The following is a 21,154-nucleotide window of genomic DNA, read 5'->3' as shown; positions in this document are numbered from 1 at the left end:
TAATCAGAAAAGCTGGCTTATGTGAAAAAGAATGTAGATTTCAAGATTGGAGAAAGGCCTATTAACAACTTCCAATATACAGATGACAGCAAACCTTGCTTGCTGAAGCGAGGAGGAATTGAAGCACTTACTAATGAAGATCAAGGTTTGTAGTCTTCAGTATGATTTACAACTCAATTTAAGGAAGATCAAAATCATCGCAACTGGACCAATAGTTAACATGAAGAAAAGATTAAAGTTGTCAAGGATTTCTTCTTTTTTGAATCAGCAATTAATGCTCATGGAAGCAGCAGTCAAGAGATCAAATGATACATTGCACTAGGTAAATCTGCGGCACAAGATCTCTTTAAAGTGCTCAAAAGCAAGGACATCGAGGACTAAGGTGCACTTGACCCAAACCATGGTATTTTCTGTTGCCTCAGATGCATGTGAAAGTAGGACATTGATTAAGGAAGACCGAAAAAGAACAGATGCATTTGAATTACGTAGCTGGTGAAGAATACTGAAAGTACTATAGACTGCCAAAAGAACAAACAAAGCTGTCTTTGAAGTAGTACAGTCAGAGTGCTCCTTAGAGGCAAGGATGGCAAGGCTTAGTTTCAAGTTCCTTGGACATGTTGTCAGGAGAGACCATTCCTTAGAGAAGGACATCAGGCTTCGTACATAATGGGACAGTGAAAATTAGGATGGCCTTCAACAAGATAGATGGACACAGTGGCTGCAACCATGTGTTTGAACATGAGAACAGTTGTCAGGATGGAGCTGACCATAGTCCTGCTGTCCTTTGAGTCACTGTGAGTTGGAACGGGTTTGACAGCGCCTGCCAGCAACAGCAACCTCAAAGGATCCCATTGTATTCTTCTTTCAGAGCACATAGTACTTTGTCTGCAATCTGTACCCCCAATAATGACAGCACACCCAACTCATAGCGTTACTGTGATCTTCAACATGATCATGTGAGTGTATAAACTAAACCAAACCCACTGCCACTGAAGTGATTCTGACCCGATAGCATCGAGTGGCACCACCTCGTTGGCTTCCCAAGGCTGGAATATCTTACAGGACCTGGTGGCTTCCTCTGTCTTCTGAGAAAACTCTGGTGGGTTCAGATCGTGACCGTGAGATAAGCATCCAACATAGAATCCACTCTGCCACCAGCACTCCTCATATTGCTCTAAAGTCCCTGGTGAACAGTAAGCGCCATGTCTGCATGCTGGTGTTCGCTCTTGTCTGAAAGGGTAGCTTTACTCAGCTCATTTCTGGGCTGTTAATCTTCCATCACTAGAGGGTAAGCGCTTTGAGGACAGGAATTTGTATCCTCAACACCTAGAACATTTCCTGAGATACAAGAGACACTCACTACATTTTTGTTGAATGAATTAAAGAAGGAAACAGGCCGACCTCTGTGTTTGGTCTTTGCATAGAAACTGCTATACATATTGGGCTTCTTTGAGTGAAAACAAGAAGAGCTTTGCTCCAGGGCAGAACAACTTGCATTTGAAAGATATCAGCTAGTGCTTCGAGGCAGATGTTGGGCACAACAGATGTACCTGGGATGTTGGATCCGCCTGTGAACTGTCATCTTTCCTTGCCCTATTTAACTCTCTCTTTCCTTGCTAGTGTCTTGTTGGATAAACGCTTCAGAGCCGAGTGTAAGAATTATGGCGTCATCATTCCATACCCACCGTCCAACCGCTATGAAACGCTGCTGAAACAGAGGCACGTGCAGGTATGGAGAAGCGCAGTAAAGATGGAATGGGCAGCAGCAAGTCGCTATGAAGTCAGTGCAAACATATGAAATGGGGACTGTCTCCTGTCCACCCTGCATATTGCCCCAGTATAGATTACTGAGCATAAATGTAAAAGCCTCCTTATATACATTAAGGAGGTCTTGTCAATTCCTTGAAAATTTGCACCTTCTTGGCCCATCTATAGCTCACCTCTTTCTAAAGCTGAAAGCCACTCTTTCTGTTGGGACAACGGCTCAGTGGTAGAATTCTCCCCTTCCGTGCAGGAGACCTGGATTGTGTCCCAGTCCGTACACCTCATACATAGCCACCACCTGTCAGTGGAGACTTGCATTTTGCTATGAGGCTGAACAGGTTTCAGCGGAGCTTCCATACTAAGACTAGCAAGAAAGGCCCGGTGATCTACTACTGAAAATCACACTGGTCCATCCACAGTCAGCCAGCGAGGTGGCACAGAACCGGCAACATTTATGTTCTGTCTTGCGTGGGGTCTGCAAGAATCAGGGGCCACCTTGTTGGCAGCTAACAATAACAGCCCATGAGCAGGGCTCTGCTGCTGGTCTAGTGAAGACCTAGGTCTAAAACTGCCTTATCTTTGAAATGAAGTTTGGCAGGTGAAACCTCAGGTTAGTTTGATTTTGCTCCTGGGAGTTTTTTTAATCTTCTCTTAAAAGCGGGACTATGAGTCAGACAGGCAAAAGAGGTGCTGTGCCAGCAGACTCAGTGTCCTACTTCCAGAGCCCTGCTGAGACCAGCTGCTAAGGAGATGGTCTTTATGCTGCCCCCTCTGTGCTTATCACATGGGCCATGGTCTCAGTGGAGCAGGTTTCAGAAAACCACTGCTATCATTCGTCAGTGCAGCCCCAATTAGCCACCGGATATTAAAGACTGAGAGCTTCATGTGTATGCAGATGACAAAAGGGGCCCTAGTCAACTGGTAGGAAATTTATCCCAGAAGGGAAGTAGAAAAGACAAAAACCCTTGAGAGTGTCCACAGGTCACCTAGTAAAGTACAGTGCACACAGCAGGTACTCAATAAATGTTGATTGTTATCTAGGTAGCATCTGTGATAGTGCCCATAGGTACCCCAGTGGAAATTATTCTAAGTAATAATTTCCATGCTGTAATCAGCCTTCTTGCTTGTAAATTCACCCCCATAAAAGTTCAAAGTAGGTCCTGGCCAAGGTAGCTGCTATCCCCTAGTGACTGTGAAATGGAGCCATGCAGGAAGAAGCTGTCGCTTCCATTCTGCATACCGCAGTCTGGATCTCCTTAGAGAAGGGCATTCTCCTAAAAAAAAATCAGTAGAATTAGTATACTCAAGAAATAGAGCACTACCGATTTTTATATACAGTCCCAGGTATTTCAACAATATCCTTTATCATTTTAAATTCATTCCTTTCAGTGCATTACATTTAGTTGTCATCTCTGTATGAATCATAAGTAATCTCACTCTCTCTCTCTCCCTCCTTCCCTTTCCTTTCCTACTCCCTCTCATGCAGCTCTTGGGTAGATCAATTGACTTGAATAGACTCATCACTCAGCGCATTTCAGCCGCCATGTATAAATCCCTGGACCAGGCCATCAGCCGCTTTGAGAGCGAGGACTTGACTTCCATCGTGGTAAGATGCTGGGGGCTGATGGGAATTCTACCCTGGAATCGCACAGACACAGAGTTTAGCTGGGGTTCACTGCCAGCCTAGGACCAGGCCACTTCAGAGCAAGCTCAGTCTCTGCCCGCCTGAATGGGTCAGGGAAGCGGAAGATGAGTAGGAGTCTGGGCTAGCCAGGCCTTCCCAGGCTCGCTGGGTGAAAGGATGCCCCTGGCGCCTCTAGCGCTGGCCGGCCCTCGGGCACAGCTGCTTGTCCTTTCTGATTCTACAGCAGAGAGCAAGTCGGGGTGTGGTCTAGAGAAGCTGGGCGAGGGCCCAAGGCCTGGCTGCTTCCTGGGCATTCGCTGATGGCCCAGGCTCAGAATGACCCTGCACTGGGTTCAATACTCTGCTTCTCTATCTTGAAATTCTTAAGTATATTTTTGTAAACTAAGATCCCACATTTTCATTTTCACTGTGCTGAACAAATCCTGTGTGCCAACACTGAACAGCCTGCTCCCTTCTCCCATAAAGCAGCCATTTGAACTGCCCTCTATTTCCCCTCCAAGGATTAGAGTAAATGTCATTGATTAGGCTTGAAAGGGATCAAAGGAAGTCCGGACTGCTTGCAGAAGTTGGGCAGGGAGAAGGGATTTGGGAAAGAAAATACGCCATTCAACCACCATGGTAATAATTGTTGCGTGTAAGATGGATACTAAAACATATGGGCAAAACTTGAGAACAAACAGGACACGCATACTTTCAAACTTTCCCTCCCAAGATTCTGTTAAGGGGAAAATAGCCACTTGTCAGGGGAGAAGCCCAGCTGAAATCGCTTTAGCCCAGGACTGAGACGGACATCACCAGGAATAATGAGATACGTTATATTCTGTGTCCCTGGTACCACATTCTTCATTGGTATTTGTGGCAAAATGCAAACCTCAGCCAAACCCTGGAGAAAACACAAGACAAGTCAATTGCGAGGCCCTCCATGTGCACGTAAAGAGGTGGACATACCTCTTCCAGAGTGCCCAGGTTAGAAAGTACAACTGTGACAGATGGGAAGAAACAAAGGAGGCAAAACCATCCAATGGAATGTGGCACCTTGGGTTAACTAGATCCTGGAACTGAAAAAAGGCATTAGTGAAAATGCTGGTAAAATCCAAATAAAACCTGTCATTCAATGAATAAAATGATACCAGCCAAGAATTGCTCCTCAGGGTTTCAACAGTGTAAATAGGAATAGACAGGCTCATCTTTCTCCCAAGAAGTGGAATACTGATCTTTCTGTTAGCAGTCCAACACTTCACCCACTGTGCTACCTGAGCACCTTAACACACACACACACACACACACACACACACACACACTCACACTAAACTCACTGCCGTGGAATGGGTTCCAGTTCAGAGTGGCGGTCCTACATAGGCTTTACAAGACTATACATCTTTAGGGGAGCAGGCAACCTCATCTTTCTCCCTCACGGTAGCTAATAGGTTTGAACCATCAGTGTGGTTAACATCCCAATACCTAACTTCTAATACCACCAGGGATCCTTGATAGGATTTTTCAGGGTTAATTTCCTAGCCTTAGTGATTCTCCCATGCCTGTGCAAAATATTGCCATTTTAGTAGCTGGATAAAGGGTATGCAGGCATGCTGCTATTTTTTATAGCTGTTCTGTAAATGCAAAATTAATTTGAAATAAAAAGATTTTGGGTTTGCTTAAATGGACAAAGTGGTTAAAAAAATAAAGGTGTGTAAGAATCGGGGCTCTAGAGTCAGAAGACTGGCCCTGGCTCTGCCCCTGGGCGATCTGGTGCACGCCCCCTACCTTCTCCAAGCCCGTGGGGGAATAATAGACACCAGCTCACAGGATTGCCGTAAGGGTGAAAAGAGGCGTTCCGTGGTAAGAGCATAGGATAGCCTTTTGGGTCTTAAATGGACAGATGATCGCTTTTTGAAAGGAGCATGAGGGGGACACAAAAATCGGTGCCTTTGATGAAACCGTACCAGGGAGAATTCCCAGCAGCAGTTCTTAAAAGGAGTTGGGCTGACTGCCTACCTCAGCCCTGGATCACTTCCTCCAAGAGACTGTAACGCAACTCAACACGCCGATGGGAAATCGTTGGGCAGCGCTGTGTTGCTTGAGAAATAGGATTGCTCTTTGTCGATGCCCGAAAGGTGAACAGTAAAACAGTGACGATCTCTGAGTGTTAGCAGGGGTGGGGGGTGGGAAGGGTGAGGGGGGTGTTTTCCGCATTTTCTAGGTTCCGATGATGAGAATATCTTAGGAGGGAGGGGAAATAGACATTTTGCTGCTGTTTTTTAAAAAACATGTCCACAGCCTGTTCCCATCCCTTGAAAGGCACTGAATGTTCTTTTAGCCGCGGGAAAACAAAACAAGGGGAAAACTATTTATCAAGGAGTACCTGCTTCCTGTGAAGCCCACACAAGGAGACCCCAGGGAAGCTCTTTCCTCTCTAAGTCAACACCACCTCCCTTCTCTTGGTTGAGAAGCTTCTGCCTCGACAACAACAACAACAAGCCAAGGAACGTGCTCCCCTCAGCCCTTCCCTCCACGCAGAGTGGTGGCGAGGAGGAAGCTGGACCCAGAGCTGGGAAAGGCTGCAGAGATTTGCCCCTCATTTCACACAGCGGAGCAGATAGAGTCGCAGAGAGCTCTGACCCTGCCGTTGAACTCTGGCAGTCTGCAGGCTCTGTTTTGTTTAGTCTGCCAAGCATCAACATTTTCAATGTTTCATACTTAAGAGAATTCAAATACAAAGGCACAAACTTTAGCGACTCCAGAGAGGTATTCCCAAATGGCAGTGGTTACCTGGAAATGACCAGTAGACAGGCTCTCTTCGATTTGTTTAGAACCCCAGCAATGGCCCATTTCATCATGTGTAAGCCCGCTCTTCCCTCCAGGGAGCCTGGTGACATAGTGGGTTACACATGGAACTGGTAACCATAAGGTGGGCAGTTTGAAACCACCCGCCGTTCCCTGGGAGAAAAGCTTTCTACTCCTGCAAGGAGTTATCGTCTGGGAGAACCATGGGGGTGGTGTCGCCTGTCCCCCAGGGTCACTAGGTCAGAATCGGATCTACTCAATGGCAGTGGGAGAGTGAGTCCTTCTCACTTATGTGAGGTCTCAGAGCTAGTTAATCAGGAGTAGCTGAAACAGCGCCTGTCTGGTCACCACTGAAGAGCTCGTCCTGTTACATCGAAGAAGTTGTCCATCTGAGTAATATATCCCCCAGATCCTCATGCTGGGGCCCTGCCGATGCTGTAGGATAAGTGTTAGATAAGCTGCTAACTGCAAGCTGATTGGTGCAAATCCACCAGCCTTTCTGAGGGAGAAAGATGAGGCTTTCTGCTCCCATACAGATCTACAGCTGGGAGAACCCTCAGATCTCTGTTCATCTCGTGAGTTAGAATTGTCTTCATAATAATGGGTGTAGTGTTGGAGTTCTCAGCCTCCAATTCTGAGAAGCCCTAATGGCCCTAAGCTTGGACACTGGGTTAATAACAGGGCAGCGTGCCTGGTTTAAAGCCATCCAACAAGAGAAAAATGTGCCTGACTGCTCCTATAAGGATTAGTCTTGTAAGGCCTATATAGTCACTATGAGTCATAATCGATTTGATGGCAGTGGGGTTTGATTTTTTACTTGCCCCACTTGTGCTTGTCTTTGTTGTCATTCAGTGCCTTGGCTTTACTGTAGAGAGAGAACACCCTCTCAGCACGCCCTGGGACTACTCACGGCGCCTTTTAAGCCTGCCGTGCCTTGGTACTCTGAGGTCCAAGTCCAGTGGACAGATGCATTCTGAGTTGAAGGCTGAAGAGCTTGAACTACATAACCAAGACACGCCTTGCTATTGGACGACGTGGGCCTCCGGTTTCAGCGGGCCCACATTAGCATGCCTAACAACTCTCTCCTGTCTCTCTCATCCACATGCACGCTGATAGGCATCGTGACACTGTTCCATCATAGAGCTCCAGAAAAGAAATCCTTACCCTGTTCCTCATCTGCAGAGTTACGGGGCTGAGTCATCTTGGAAACAAACTCATTACCATTGGCTTTTTTTTCTTTCCCCAACCCATGCTAAGTAGTCGGAAAGAAACTGAGTGGGAACAGTCAAGCTAGCCAGGCCCCAAGATGCAGAAACAGAAAGTGAATTTGTAGTCTTGCCCTTCACTGCCTACGCTAGGTACGATGGTGGGAAACTATTGTTCTAGAATCCTGCCCCTTCCCAGAGACCAGGCTGGCCTGGCTCCTGTTGTCTCTTATCTCAACCCAGACCCGGAGGTAATATGGTCACCACCCTTCTTTCATCCACCACCATCTCCCAGGGAACCCAAGGCTTACCTTTTATTAGTTTAGGCACATGGCAGCCCTGAGTGAAGAAGCTGCTTGAGAGGACACCTTCCACTCCCTTTTCCCTTAACTTCTCCCTCCCTCCCTCCCCCTTTCTCTCAGTTAATTAATGAATTAATGCCCAACCACAGCCAGCCAAAAACACTTTTTTTACTTCCCGACAAATATTGCATGCATCTTGCTGTGTCCAGGGGTTACACACTGCCTGAAGGTGCTCCTAGGTGATGAGCCCCATAGCTCTCATACTCACCCTCTGGGTAGATGGCAGCATTTGCCTGTGGCCTCCTGCCTCTGCTGGCTCTGTGGTTTCCTAGGGCTGCCTTAATGCAGTACCACAAACTGGGTGGCTTGAAACAACGATTCAGTCACTTACAATTCTGGGGCTAGAAATCCAAAACCAAAGTGTCTGCGGGGCACCGCCACCATGCTCTCCCCCAGAGGGCTCGACAGGAGCCTGCTTTTGTCTGGCAGTGACCAGCAATTCTTGACGTTTCTCTTTCTCGGCCATTGCCTGGTCATCTTCCTTCAAAGGAATACCAGTTATGTTGAATTAGGACCCAAACTGCAAGGTTAGCAGTTCAATTCCAGCATCTCCTCTGGAGAAAGATGGGTGGCTGTCTACTCCTGTAAAGATATATAGTGTCAGAAACCCCATAGTGTCACTAACAGTTGAAACTGAAGGGCAGTGGGTCTGGGTTGGTTTGGTAAGTGCAGTATGCAATCAAATGCATATTAATCTTATTGTCTCAACCAAGACCCTCTTTGTAAACAAGGCCATTTCCCCACGTCCTGGGGGTTAGAACTTTAAACATATATTTTTGTGGACACAATTGACTCCACAACAGCAGTCGTGTGACCCTTGTGTGGCTGAGACACTTACCTCCAACCCCAAGGAAGAAGGGTTTTGCCTCTTCCTCTTTCGTGAGTTTCCACAGAGAGTGATAGCCTTCATTCATAGCACGAGTGTGGGCCCTGGAACCCACACATACCTGCTGTATTTGAAACCAACGTACTCGCCTTCTCGAGGCCCCGTGTCTGTGTGGACAAAGTGGCAGCAAGCGCAGGAGCAGGAGAGGGTCGTGTGACTGTTAGATGAGTTTCCATCAATGAAGTTGGGGGGACATGAGAATCAACAGCTGCAAACATCTATTTTTTTTTAAAACATTTTATTAGGGGCTCATACAACTGTTATCACAATCCATACACACATCAATTGTGTAAAGCGCATTTGTACATCATTCTCAAAACATTTTCTCTCCATTTAAACCCCCGACATTAGGTCCTCATTTTTCCCCTCCCTCCCCGCTCCCCCCTCCCTCATGAGCCCTTGATAGTTTATAAATTGGAATTTTGTCATATCTTCCCTGTCCGATGTCTCCCTTCACCCACTTTTCGGTTGTCTATCCCCCAGGGAGGAGGTCACATAGTTCCTTGTAATCGGTTCCCTCTTTCCTACCCATTCTCCCTTTACCCTCCCTGTTTCGCCACTCACACCACTGGCCCTGAAGGGATCATCCGCCCTGGATTCCCTGGATTCTCAGTTCCTATCTGTACCAGTGTACATCCTCTGGTCTAGCCAGACTTGCAAGATCGAATTCGAGTCATGGTAGTGGGAGCGGGGAGCAAACATTTAGGAACTAGAGGAAAGTTGTATTTCTCATCATAGTTACATTGCACCCTGACTGGCTCGTCTCCTCCCCAAGACCCCTCTGCAGGGGGATCTCCAGTGGCCTACTAATGGGCTTTGGATCTCCACTCTGCACTCCCCCCATCATTCACTATGGTAAGATTTTTTGTTCTGATGATGCCTTACACCTGATCCCTTCGACACCTAGTGATTGCATAGGCTGGTGTGCTTCTTCCATGTGGGCTTTGTTGCTTCTGAGCTTGATGGCCGCTTGATTACCTTCAAGCCTTTAAGACCCCAGATGCTATACTTTTTGATAGCCGGGCACCATCAGCTTTCTTCGCCACATCTGCTTATGCACCCCTTTGTCTTCAGTGATCCGTTCAACACCTCGTGATCACACAGGTTGATATGTTGTTCCATGTGGGCTTTGTTGCTTCTGAGCTAGATGGCCGCTTGTTTACCTTCAAGCTTTTAAGACTCCAGACGCTATATCTTTTGATAGCCGGGCACCATCTGCTTTCTTCAGCAAACATCTATTAATAATCAGAACTTGGAATGTGCAAAATGTGAATTTAGGAAAACTGGAAGTCATCAAAAGTGAAATGGAATGCACAGAGATCAATATCCCAGGTGATAAAGAACTGAAATGGACCGGTATTGGCCATTTTGAATCTGCCAGTCATGCGATTTACTGTGCCGGGAATGATAGATTCGTTGTCAAAAAGGACCTTTCAAGATCTCTTAGTGCTGTGTGTGCCAGGGTAAGATCTATCCACATACTGGGGAATCCAGCGAATACAGCGATTATTCAAATTTATGCACCAACTTCTAAAGCGAGTGGTGCACAAATTGAAGAATTTTACCAACACCTTCAGTCGAAATTGTCAGACGTGCAGTCAAGATGCATTGGTAATTATTGGCAATCGGAAGACAAATGTCGGGAACAAAGAGGAAGCCACACTGGAGGGAAACTCTGGTCTCCGGGATGGAGACAGAGCTGGAGAACGAACACGTGATAGAATTCTACAAGACGGGAAGCTTCCTTATCGCAGATAAGGCCATTTTTTACATGGGTACCCAGAAAGAGACTACATCTGTGGGAAAGATGATGAAGAAGTTCAGTCTCAGAAGCTAAAACCAGGCCAGGGCCTGACTGTGGGACAGACCATCATTGCTCCTATGGAAGCTCAGGTTGAAGCTGAAGAAAATTAAAACAAGAACATCTCAAGAACAGATTCGATGCACTGAACATTAGTGATAGAAGACCTGATTAACTATGGGAGGACATCAAGAGCATTATTCTTGAAGAAAGCAAAAGGTTATTTAAAAGAACGGAAAGAAAAGATCAAAGCAGATGTCAGAAGAAACTTTTGAACTTGCTCCTAATCGTAGAGTAGCGAAGACAAATGGAAGAAACAATGAAGTCAGAAGAGCTGAACAGACAATTTCAAAGGGCAGCTCAAAAAGACAAAGTAAAATTGTGAAATGTACAAAGGCCTAGCATTAGAAAGCCTGAAAGGAAAAACACACTCACCAAACCTTAAACTGAAAGAACTGAAGAAAAAATTCAAGCCTCAAGTTGCAATATTGAAAGATTTCAATATTGAGCAAAATATTGAAAGATGAAAGATGAAGGAATACACAGAGACATTGTACCAAAAAGAACTTGTTGACATTCAGTTATTTCAGGAGGTAGCGTATGGTCAAGAATCAATGATGCTGAAGGAAGACGTTCAAGCTACACTGAAGGCATTAGCTAAACCAAGGTGACAGGAATTGGTGGAATGCCAATTGAAATGAAGCACTCACTCGTCTATGCCAATAGAGTTGGCCAAGACAGCTACCTGGCCAAGCGGCTGGAGAGATCCATATTTCTGCCCATTGAAGAAAAAAGATGGCCCAGCAGAATGCTGAAGTTACAGAACAATATCACTAATATCACATGCACATCAAATTTTTCTGAAGATATTTCAGCAGTACATTGACAGGGAGCTGCCAGAAGTTCATACCGGATTCAGAAGAGGACACGGAACAGGATATCATTGCTGATGTCAGATGAAGCTTGGCTGAAAGCAGAGAACATCCGAGAGATGCTTAGTTTTGTTTTATTGACTGTGCCTAGGCATCCTAACAGTATGGGTCATGACCAAGTATGGATAACCTTGAGAAGAATGGGAATTCCAGAATATTTCATTGTGCTCATGTGGAACCTGCACATGAATCAAGAGACCATTGTGGGAACAGAACAAGGGAATACTGCATTTTTTTAAAATCAGGAAAGGTGTGCCCCAAGGTTGAATCCTCTTATCATGCTTATTCAGTCTGTATGGTGAGCAAGTTATCAGAGAAACGCCATTAGATGAAGAAAACAGCAGCATCAGGATTGGAGGAAGCTGAATTAACGATCAGCAATATGCAGGTGACAGTACCTTGCTTACTAAAAGTGAGGAGGACTTGAAGCACTCGCTGATGAAGATGCAGGATTGCAGCCTTCCGTATGGATTGCAACTCATCATAAAGAAAATAAAAATCCTCACAATTGGACCAATAAATAATGTCCTGATGAATGGAGAAAAGATTGACATCAAGGATTTGTCTCGCTTGGACCCATAATCAATGTTTATGGAAGTATTCATTAGGAGATACAATGATGCATTACATTGGGCCAATCTGCTGCACAAGATCTCTTTAAAGTGTTGAAAAGCAACAAGGTCACTTTAAGGACTAAGATGTACCTGTCCCATGCTATTTTCCATTGCCTCATATGTATGTGAAAGTTGTACATTGACTAAGGAAATCCAAAAAAGAATCCATGTACCTGAAGTATGGTGCTGACAAAGAATATTGAAAGTGTATTGAACTGCCAAAGAACTGACTACTCTATCTTGGAAGAAGTACAGCTCAAACAATGCTCCTCAGAGGTAAGTAGGGGAAGACATGGTTTCATGTACTTTCCTGTATCAGGAGCGGCCCATTTGGAAAAAGCCATCATGCTTGCTAAAGTGGAAGGGCAGCGAAAGAGGAAGGCCCTTGCTAAGATAGATGGACACTTGATTACCTTCAAGCCTGTAAGACCCCAGATGCTATACTTTTTGAATCAAGCGGCCATCAAGCTCAGAAGCAACAAAGCCCACATGGAAGAAGCACACCAGCCTATGCAATCACAAGGTGTCGAAGGGATCAGGTATAAGGCATCATCAGAACAAAAAATCTTACCATAGTGAATGATGGGGGGAGTGCAGAGTGGAGAACCAAAGTCCATTAGTAGGCCACTGGAGATCCCCTTGCAGAGGGGTCTCAGGGAGGAGATGAGCCAGTCAGGGTGCGATGTAACAACGATGAAAAATACAACTTTCCTCTAGTTCCTAAATGTTTGCTCCCCGCTCCCACTACCATGACTCAAATTCGACCTTGCAAGTCTGGCTAGACCAGAGGATGTACACTGGTACAGATAGGAACTGAAAATACAGGGAATCCAGGGCGGATGATCCCTTTAGGACCAGTGGTGTGAGTGGCGAAACAAGGAGGGTAGAGGGAGAGTGGGTAGGAAAGAGGGAACCGATTACAAGGAACTATATGTGACCTCCTCCCTGGGGGACGGACAGCAGAAAAGTGGGTGAAGGGAGACGTCGGACAGGGCAAGATATGACAAAATAACAATTGATAAACTATCAAGGGCTCATGAGGGAGAGGGAAGCGGGGAGAGAGGGGAAAAATGAGGACCTAATGCCGGGGGTTTAAGTGGAGAGGAAATGTTTTGAGAATGATGAGGGCAATGAATGTATAAATGCGCTTTACACAATTGATGTGTGTATGGATTGTGATAAGAGTTGTATGAGCCCCTAATAAAATGATTTAAAAAAAAAAGATAGATTGACACGGGCTGCATCAAAGGGCCCAAACAGAAGAAGGATTGTGAGCGGGCCCAGGATGTTTCATTCTGGTGGAAATTGGGCCACTCTGCATCCAAACAGACTCAAGGGCACCTAACAGCACAGTGCTTAGAATCCGCATTCTAGATTCAACCACGCACAATTGCTGGTACTCGACTGAATTTTATCTAAAAATAGCAAATAGATAAGATTTCATCTAGCAGTAAATAGCTAGATGGTAGCTCTTATTATAATCTTCTGAAGGGCAGAAATGCAGCCATTAGTGATCGTCAGCCATAACATTCTCTTGCTTTCCTGGGAACACTGAGAGGCAAGCTTTGTCATCAGCAGCACAGAACCTAGAAAACCTTCCAGCTGAATCAGGGATGAGCACGTGGGATACGGTCTCATTCCCAGAGCAGACAGGCAGCCCCCTCAGCATCATCTGGCAATGCCTTCAGCTTCTTAGGAGAAAGGAATGTGCTTGCATGTCAGTGGGAGGGCCCAGGCCCCCGTGTATGTGGCTCAAAGCTCGGGGGCTTCTCACAGCTGCAGGGAGGGCTCTGTAAGATGGCATATTGACACCCCAGCCCTGGTTCTCTCTGGGCAGGAGCTGGAGTGGCTGCTGGAGATCAACCGGCTCACACACCGCCTGCTGTGTAAGCACATGACCCTGGACAGCTTCGATGCCATGTTCCGGGAGGCCAATCACAACGTGTCTGCCCCCTATGGCCGGATCACCCTGCATGTTTTCTGGGAACTGAACTTTGACTTTCTCCCCAACTACTGCTACAATGGCTCCACTAACCGGTAAGGGATTCCCTGGGCAAAGGGGACTAGGGCAATGGGTCAGGGGAGTAACCTCCTGCCTCCTCCAAAGTAGACCCAGTGCACATTGGTTCATTTCTACAATGGTGTTTCATGAGCCTCTGCTTGGTGCAGGCTCCACGCTGCAGGCCGGGGATGCCTCAGTGAGCCTCTTGGAGCCCTCAGGAGGGAGCCCAGGGTCAATCAATTACATTACAAATGTCACAGGAAGTGGACAAGCAGGTGATGGAAGGCTCACAGAATCGTGGGAGGGTAACAGGGCCCCCGCAATCTAGCCCTGGAAGAGGATGGGACCCTCAGGAAGGCTGCGCAGAGGAGGTAACGCTTGGGTTGAGATGTGAAGGAGGAGTGGGTGGAAACAAGGTGACGCAGCAGGAGAGATGGGGATGGGCGAGGCTGGCGAGGGTGAGCCAACCGCCTGGGATGGGACTTGGCAGCGTGAAAGGGAAGGCAGGTCACAAGAGGTAGCAGACGGGGAAAGCTGCAGGACATCAGGAGCAGGCATTTAGGAGCCTTGGGTGAATGCAAGGCAGGAAATCACGTGATCAGACTGTCCTAACCCATGTGTGTGAAACAGGTGTGCCTTTGCAGAGCCCACCTACACAGGACTAAAGGGAACATGTCTTCCACCCCAGGGAAGGGCCCTGGGCCAGCCACCAAGGTGGCGGCAATTCCCAAACTCCTTAGAGGCTCTGAACCTGGCTGGAGAGGCGAGACAATGTACACAAAGACCTCAAGCCAGGCGTGGTGGAGTTGCCTCCCACTCACGGTAACCTGGATGTGTCAGAGTAGAACTCGGAAGGGACTTCCAAAAGGTCGTGGAAGAAGAGGATTAAAGGAGAATGGAATTTCCCCACAAACTTTCTGAAGCCCACCTGTATGTTCCTTTGGGATCTGAATGGTTGATTTTCCGGAAGTAGTGTGTCAGACCTTTTTTCTAAGGTGGACTCGAACTTCTAGATTTGGGGTTGGCAGCTAGGCATGCTAGCCGTTTGTACCACCTAGGAAAGCCACCACCCTAGTAAGCAAGGGTGCACAAACACGGACACATATGAGGTCCTCTCCAGATCCATAAGGAGCTGTGGGGGTGCTTTCGTTAGACGGTGGGCTACTAGCCTCAAGCTCCGCTATACAAACCCAAGTTTAGGAAATCACATATAGGGTCACTTTGAGTTGGACTTTCTTCTATAGCAGTCTATTTGGTAGTTTATGTAAATAAGTATGTATTGAATAGATGGAAATGTATGGGAGGATTTCACAAAGGGACCTGAGCCCCCACACTCAGCAAAGCTGCCTTTTACTTCTCTGAGGATTTGAAACACGTGACTCTCTTGAGCAAAGGTCAGCACCTGTCAGGCCACGGGCCATATCCAGCCTGCCGCCCGTGTTTGTACAGGCCCTGAGCTAAGAATGACGGCCGTCTTTAATGGTTGAAAGAAAGAAGTCCAAAGGAGAGGAATAATTTTGGGTGACAAATGAAAATTACTTGAAATTTTCAAAGTTTATTGGAATGCAACCACACTCATTTGCTTATATATTTTCTGTGGTTGCTTTTGCCCTGCCAATGTAGAAATTGAGTAGTTGGAACAGGCGTTGTATGATCCACAGAACCTAAAACATTTACTCTCTGGGCCAGTGTTTCCCAGGTTTCCCAGAGTGAGCAATGCCACTTCTTGGGGGGCGGGGGGGCGGGCAGGCGCTGGAATGAACCAAGGGGGGGCTACAAAAGCCATACCTACCCTCTATCCTGGACTATGGCCTGTAGTAAAAACTCTAATTGCCAAGGGAGCAAGCACCGAGTAAATTTTTTTTATTTTCTGAAAAGGGAATCATAAGTCAAATTAAGTAATAAGAGTTAAATAAGCTTGGGAATCAGTGGTCTAGGCTTTTTTTTTTTAGTGTTTTACTGTGTTTATTCTCAGCAATAACAAAAATAATTTAAATGTAGGGGGAACCGTCTTCTGTACAGTCCAACTCTGACACATATAGGGCTGCCATGACTTGTAGATGACTTGACAGCAATTGTCATTTTAATTCCAGATTCTGATAATGTAGGTCTTTTTTTTCCCCCTTAATCTTTTTTTTGAATCATTTTATTAGGGGCTCATATGACTCTCATCACAATCGAGGCTTTAGCAGCGCTCCCCTGCTCCTTGCTCTTGATAAACCAAGGGGCTGAAGGCATGGAGTCCTGCAGAAGGGCCCATCTCAGGCCCAGCCTGCTCACCTTCTGCGTAGCCATAGCTGCCAATCAAGCCTGTGAACCTGCCTGTTGTTTTTCCATCTGTGGACAGGCTACAGAAGCTGAGTGAGAGGGTGACAGAGGACTTTCAAACCGTTCTAGGCGACCTTCTACGGGTGCTGCTGCACCACTGTGAATGTGCACCTGCCCAAGAAGGTCCCCCGCGTTGTCATGTCCCAAAAACAGTATTGAGACCCAGTTAACTTCTGCCCCATCTCTTCTCTTCCCTCAGCTTTGTCCGAACAGCCATTCCTTTCACCCAAGAACCGCAAAGAGATAAACCCGCTAATGTCCAGCCGTATTACCTCTACGGATCCAAGGTGAGTCACCCTGCTACTCTGCCCACCTGTCGGAAAGTTTGTCAGAAAGTTCCTTTTAAAAGGAAAAGAGTTCGCTGAATCAGAAAAGCAATACGATGTGGAGATGACGAGACAACAGTGAGAGCCAGGCAGAAAAAACTTTGAGTATATTCACCTTTATTTGTTCACAAATAGTAGGGATGGAGCAAACACAGGACTGGTAGGTCAGGAGCCCGGGCAGGGACAGTGGGGTGCTCAGCTCCCACTTTCCTCCTGTTCTCCAGTTGGTTCCTCGCGGGGTCCTTCCTCTTCTGGTTCTGGGCTTGTGCTCCATAAACACCAGGCAGGAAGCAATTGGGTGTGTGGGGCTCTGAAAGGGATTCTAGAGACAGGGTTGAGCAACAGGACTTCTGTCTCTCAGCCGCGCTTGCTCTAAGCAAGCCCTCTCGAATTGGTAGCCCTGTTCTAGTCCAGGCAGTCTGTTCCGCCATTCACGAAGCAAACATCTATGAAGCCCCGACAGAATGTCAGAGATTCCACATGCAGGAGACACACCAAGGATAAAGAGATCTCTACCCTCCTCGGGCTGATTTCCATAGCCATGGCGGCCAGGGAGACAGTGCACACAAATGTTCGCCGACACCCCTAGTCTAGAAGGGCTATGCTTCTTACTGTATGGGGGCTATACAGAATTTATTGAAGAGTACCCCTGAATGGGCGAAATAGATCAACAAAGATGATGCCAACATTTTTTCCTTTGCAGTGTTATACAAATAGTCTCCCTTGGTCCTGTTCTCAAAAAGAAAGCACAAATCTATTTAGAAGAGGAGCTGACAGTCTAAGTATTCACATGTAAGAAAAAGTACCTCTCTAGGTCAGGGAGGCCTTGCTTTGGAAATGTGATTAACCCAGATGAGTTCTCCACAGCTGAGCCCAAAGGTGGGGCGGGGGGTGGGGGTGGGGAGGTTGGAAGATCTTCCAGTGATCCTGTGTGCCGGTAGCGGTTACTTGTTGACATTGCATTTATTCCTGGAGTTCTTCCCTTCTGCTGGCAGCAGGAGAATACTGGGTTTTATTATTTATTAGTGGAGTCGTACAATGCTGTCTTTAAAGCATAATTTCAAGTGTAACAAAGGAGTAGCTCTCATGAGAAGTATTCACTGGAAAGACAATCTATGTTTAAACATGTACAAGGTGGCATGCAACTGTCTGGGATTTGGAAACTTTAGGCTTCTCACACTTTTCTATCATAATTCCCCGAATGGAGAGTAGATTGCATATCTGTCCAGCGGACTGAAAGTACAGCTCAAAGAGGGGGCCCCTGCAACTCACAATTGTCTTCTAAGTACTGTGCTTTATTTTCTGTCATGCAAATCTCCCGTTTGCCTCCATAGTTTATCCACTGTTTTCAGTTTCAAATAATGCTTTAATTCTTAACTGTGTCTCACGATGTGCGCTGTTAGCACACCTGAGGGTATATCTTTATATCCTGTCTGACAAGCTTCGTCTTAGAGCAGTCACCCATCCAGTTCTTCCACAAGAGCACTGACATGAGGGGTAAGAAGGGGGTACGTGAGAGACATTTTTTCCCACAAAAGACCTACTGTATGCAGGGTTTGAGCTACGTGGTGTGGGTTGCTTCTTTCCCTGCTTCTCACTGCCCATACTCAAGCAGCCTGGCCGGTGGATGACCGCCCATGTCTTCAGGAGCACTCTGGGCAGCTTCCCCTTCTGGTTCTGCAGCCGCGCCCGAGTTCTTGCGTGCCATCTCCACCAGGGGGAGCCCCTGCAGGTCTTCTTCCCGTGGACCCAGAGCCAGTGCCTCCTCAGGCCATCTCACTAACCCGTTGGCCTCCTCCATGTGGCCAGCACGGTAAGACCACCGAGGCTCATGGCAGCGAATGCACCAGAACTGGAGGCAGATGAAAGCTAAGACAGCCGTGAAACAGGCTAGCAGGATGGCCATCAGCACCCAAAGGGAGATTTGGGGGTCCACCAGGGAGCTTCCTGAGGCCAGAGGTCTCTTGTCCAAGGTGTGGAACATGGTGCAGTCGTGCCTGTAGGGAAAGGTGGCCTTCTTGCAGCTGATGCACAGGAAGTACAGAGTGGAGGGAGCCAGATGCTGAAGCACCATAGAGCTGATGGTTCGAGGCACCTTCTCCTCGTGGTGGAAGCTGTAGCGAAGATAGCCAGAGAAGATGCTGTTCCAATTGGGCCTATACATGACATGGTAATAGTCCTCCAGGCAGGGCTCCGAGGACGACCAGGAAATGATGGCTCCCGTATAAGACACATTCCCAACCTCGATGTTCATCCCGATTCTAGAACCAGAATCAAAGCGAAGAGTGACTTCCCCTCTCGGAGCACCTACGATCATTCCAGAACCCAAGGCCAAACCCACTGCTGTCCAGTCCGTTCTGACTCAGGACGGCCAACAGGACACAACACGACTGCTCCTGTGCGTTTCTGAGGCTGCAACTCTTTAGCAGCCCAATGCCTTAACTAGTCCCCCCCAGGGCTCCTTACTTATGACCACATCACCGTTACTGAGTATTTTATAGAAAGTAAGACGGCCCCTGGTTGACAGAGACCTGACGCTATGTTCCTTAGGACAGCATAGCTAAGTAGTAGCAAGACGAGAGATCAATTGGGGACTGTTTTGTGCCCCAACCGGTGGCTTTCAGGTCATCCCACTCTGGCTTGGGTCCTTTAGATCCAACATCATCCCCAGCCCTTTAAAAAAAAGAAAGGGAAAATAAACCAGATCCCCAGAGGACCCCCACCTTTGTCACCATGCCAGTGACATCAGTGAAGCAGCAGTCCCACTGAAATGCCCCTCCTGGGGCTGCTTCTGCTCCAAGTGACATGAGTTCAGGTACCTAGACGATTCTACCCGCTGCGTTTTTTGGTCTCCCAAACGCCATGGCCACCATGACAGGAGGTTTGCCTCACCACTGGTTGGCAGCTGGCTTCCCCCTAACGCCTCTGGGCACGTATCATTTGTTTTCCCAAAGCCAAGGGCGCCCGGGCAATCAGCTCATCACCCCAACATAACTGCTCTCCACTAGTGCTGGCACTATAAATAGTAACTAGCAAGAGTTAGCGAGCAGACTCTGTTTTTTGGGCTGCGCAGGTGCCCAGCATGCCACCATAAAATTTCCTTTATTATTCACTTTCCAGGTAAGCAATCGTGGTCATTCAGCGAATAAGGAAAACTAAGGCTCAAGGCTACTCTCCCGCTTGGCTTCCAAGTGGGGGGCTGCTGGGTTCAGAGAGGGAGGATGCCGGGATGCTCCAGACGCAGCTGCTGTTCACCCAGATAGCTCACATGGACCCTCTTTAGATTGCCAGTCCCATCACTTTGGCTGGAGAGAGCTGTGCCCACGGTTTTTCAGTCGCCCGTGAATTCTGTCCACTCGAGAGATCACAGCTCCTCCACAGCATCCCCCGTTCCACAGTGAGGAGACCGTCATCTACATGTGTGCCTGGTTGCCTCGCCCTGCTCTGTTCTCTCTCTTGTGAAATCCGGGTCTTGGTTTCGATTGTGGGAACAGAGGAAAACCCCGTTGCTAGTATTTTAACCTGAATTGGCCGTGAAGCTGAATTGATTTCTATTATGAGCTGCCTTTCTCTCTCCCCTGCTGTGCTCCCACTACTATCGGTGCCATTATCTCGAGAGGACCTATGCAGGGGGCTACACAGCATAGAGTAATTTTTTCAGCCCTTTGTTTTTTATCTCTAAAGACGGCAATGAATTTAAATGCCCGGGAAGGGGAAGAGCTCTTTTTTCCACTTGACTGGAAATTTCTTCCCCGGAAAATAGGCAATGGGAGGGACTAAACAGGTATATGGAGACCCTTCTGAGGATGGTTGTTTCAAATGGAGCTAAGTGATCTGCGTCCTCTTTGGGTCTCCTCCACTCACACCTCCCCGCCCTCCACACCCCACACGTTCCTATAACTTCCTTCCAGCCACAATATTAAAAAGCTTAAGCCATTCCTTATGATACATGGGCAAGCGCCTTGTAAAATCCTTCCTTCAGAAATTCCGTTTCTGGTCACGAATCTTGCCTCCGATCTGCCCTGCACCTGGAGCTGGCTGCCTGTGCCGGCTGAGTCCCCTACCGCAGACGTTTCTCAGAGCTTCCTCTGAAAATGCTACTCAGGACACTAGCAGTATCCTCAGGTTTTAGGACCAAATTAGTCTGGCTTATTGGCTTTTCGTCTACCGTGCCTGCTCCTAAATCCCCCCATCCCTGTTTGGCCCTCCTCCAAGGCCAGAGTGAAAGGCAAAGCTATTCACATTTCCATGGGCGCCATTCATGCCTCTTACCTGAGAGTGTGTCACGCAGAAGCTCAACCTCAGAGGCAGAGTGGACCCAGGCCAGGAAAGGTGTCTTCTCGCCTCCTCTGCTGCCGTGGGCTCTCTCACTACTGTCTGAGTAATCCCCTCTCTCGCCCCAGCGCTCACATTATTCATTTCTTCAGATCAGCATCATTCACCATGGCAACCAACAGGCATCACTACGCACGATGCTTTCAGGGACCAGTCTGGAAAGGCTTTTG

General features: G+C 47.4%; 2 protein-coding genes across 2 annotated transcripts in view; one reads left to right on the top strand and one right to left on the bottom strand.

Moving 5' to 3' along the window:
• CYFIP2 (cytoplasmic FMR1 interacting protein 2) overlaps positions 1–21,154 on the top strand; it is a 132,139-nt gene that overhangs the window by 62,184 nt on the left and 48,801 nt on the right. Inside the window, exons 21-24 of the mRNA XM_045284704.1 lie at positions 1,621–1,729; positions 3,251–3,370; positions 13,831–14,030; positions 16,523–16,610. Coding sequence (XP_045140639.1) covers positions 1,621–1,729; positions 3,251–3,370; positions 13,831–14,030; positions 16,523–16,610 — 517 coding nt within the window. The remainder of the gene's footprint in view (positions 1–1,620; positions 1,730–3,250; positions 3,371–13,830; positions 14,031–16,522; positions 16,611–21,154) is intronic.
• On the bottom strand, positions 17,944–18,903 carry FNDC9 (fibronectin type III domain containing 9). Its single transcript, XM_013004413.2, has one exon. The coding sequence runs from the start codon at positions 18,901–18,903 to the stop codon at positions 18,244–18,246; it is 660 nt and encodes a 219-aa protein (XP_012859867.1). The 3' UTR covers positions 17,944–18,243.

The sequence above is a fragment of the Echinops telfairi genome, unplaced genomic scaffold, assembly GCF_000313985.2.
Source record: "Echinops telfairi isolate 266 unplaced genomic scaffold, ASM31398v2 ScPeMD7_7469;HRSCAF=8507_0, whole genome shotgun sequence".
NCBI classification, from domain to species: domain Eukaryota; kingdom Metazoa; phylum Chordata; class Mammalia; order Afrosoricida; family Tenrecidae; genus Echinops; species Echinops telfairi.
This window is presented reverse-complemented; position numbering and strand designations above follow the sequence as displayed.

What these genes read in the sequence shown, in the direction of transcription:
- FNDC9 (XM_013004413.2), bottom strand. Translation starts at nt 18,903, where the DNA reads ATGAACATCGAGGTTGGGAATGTGTCTTATACGGGAGCCATCATTTCC.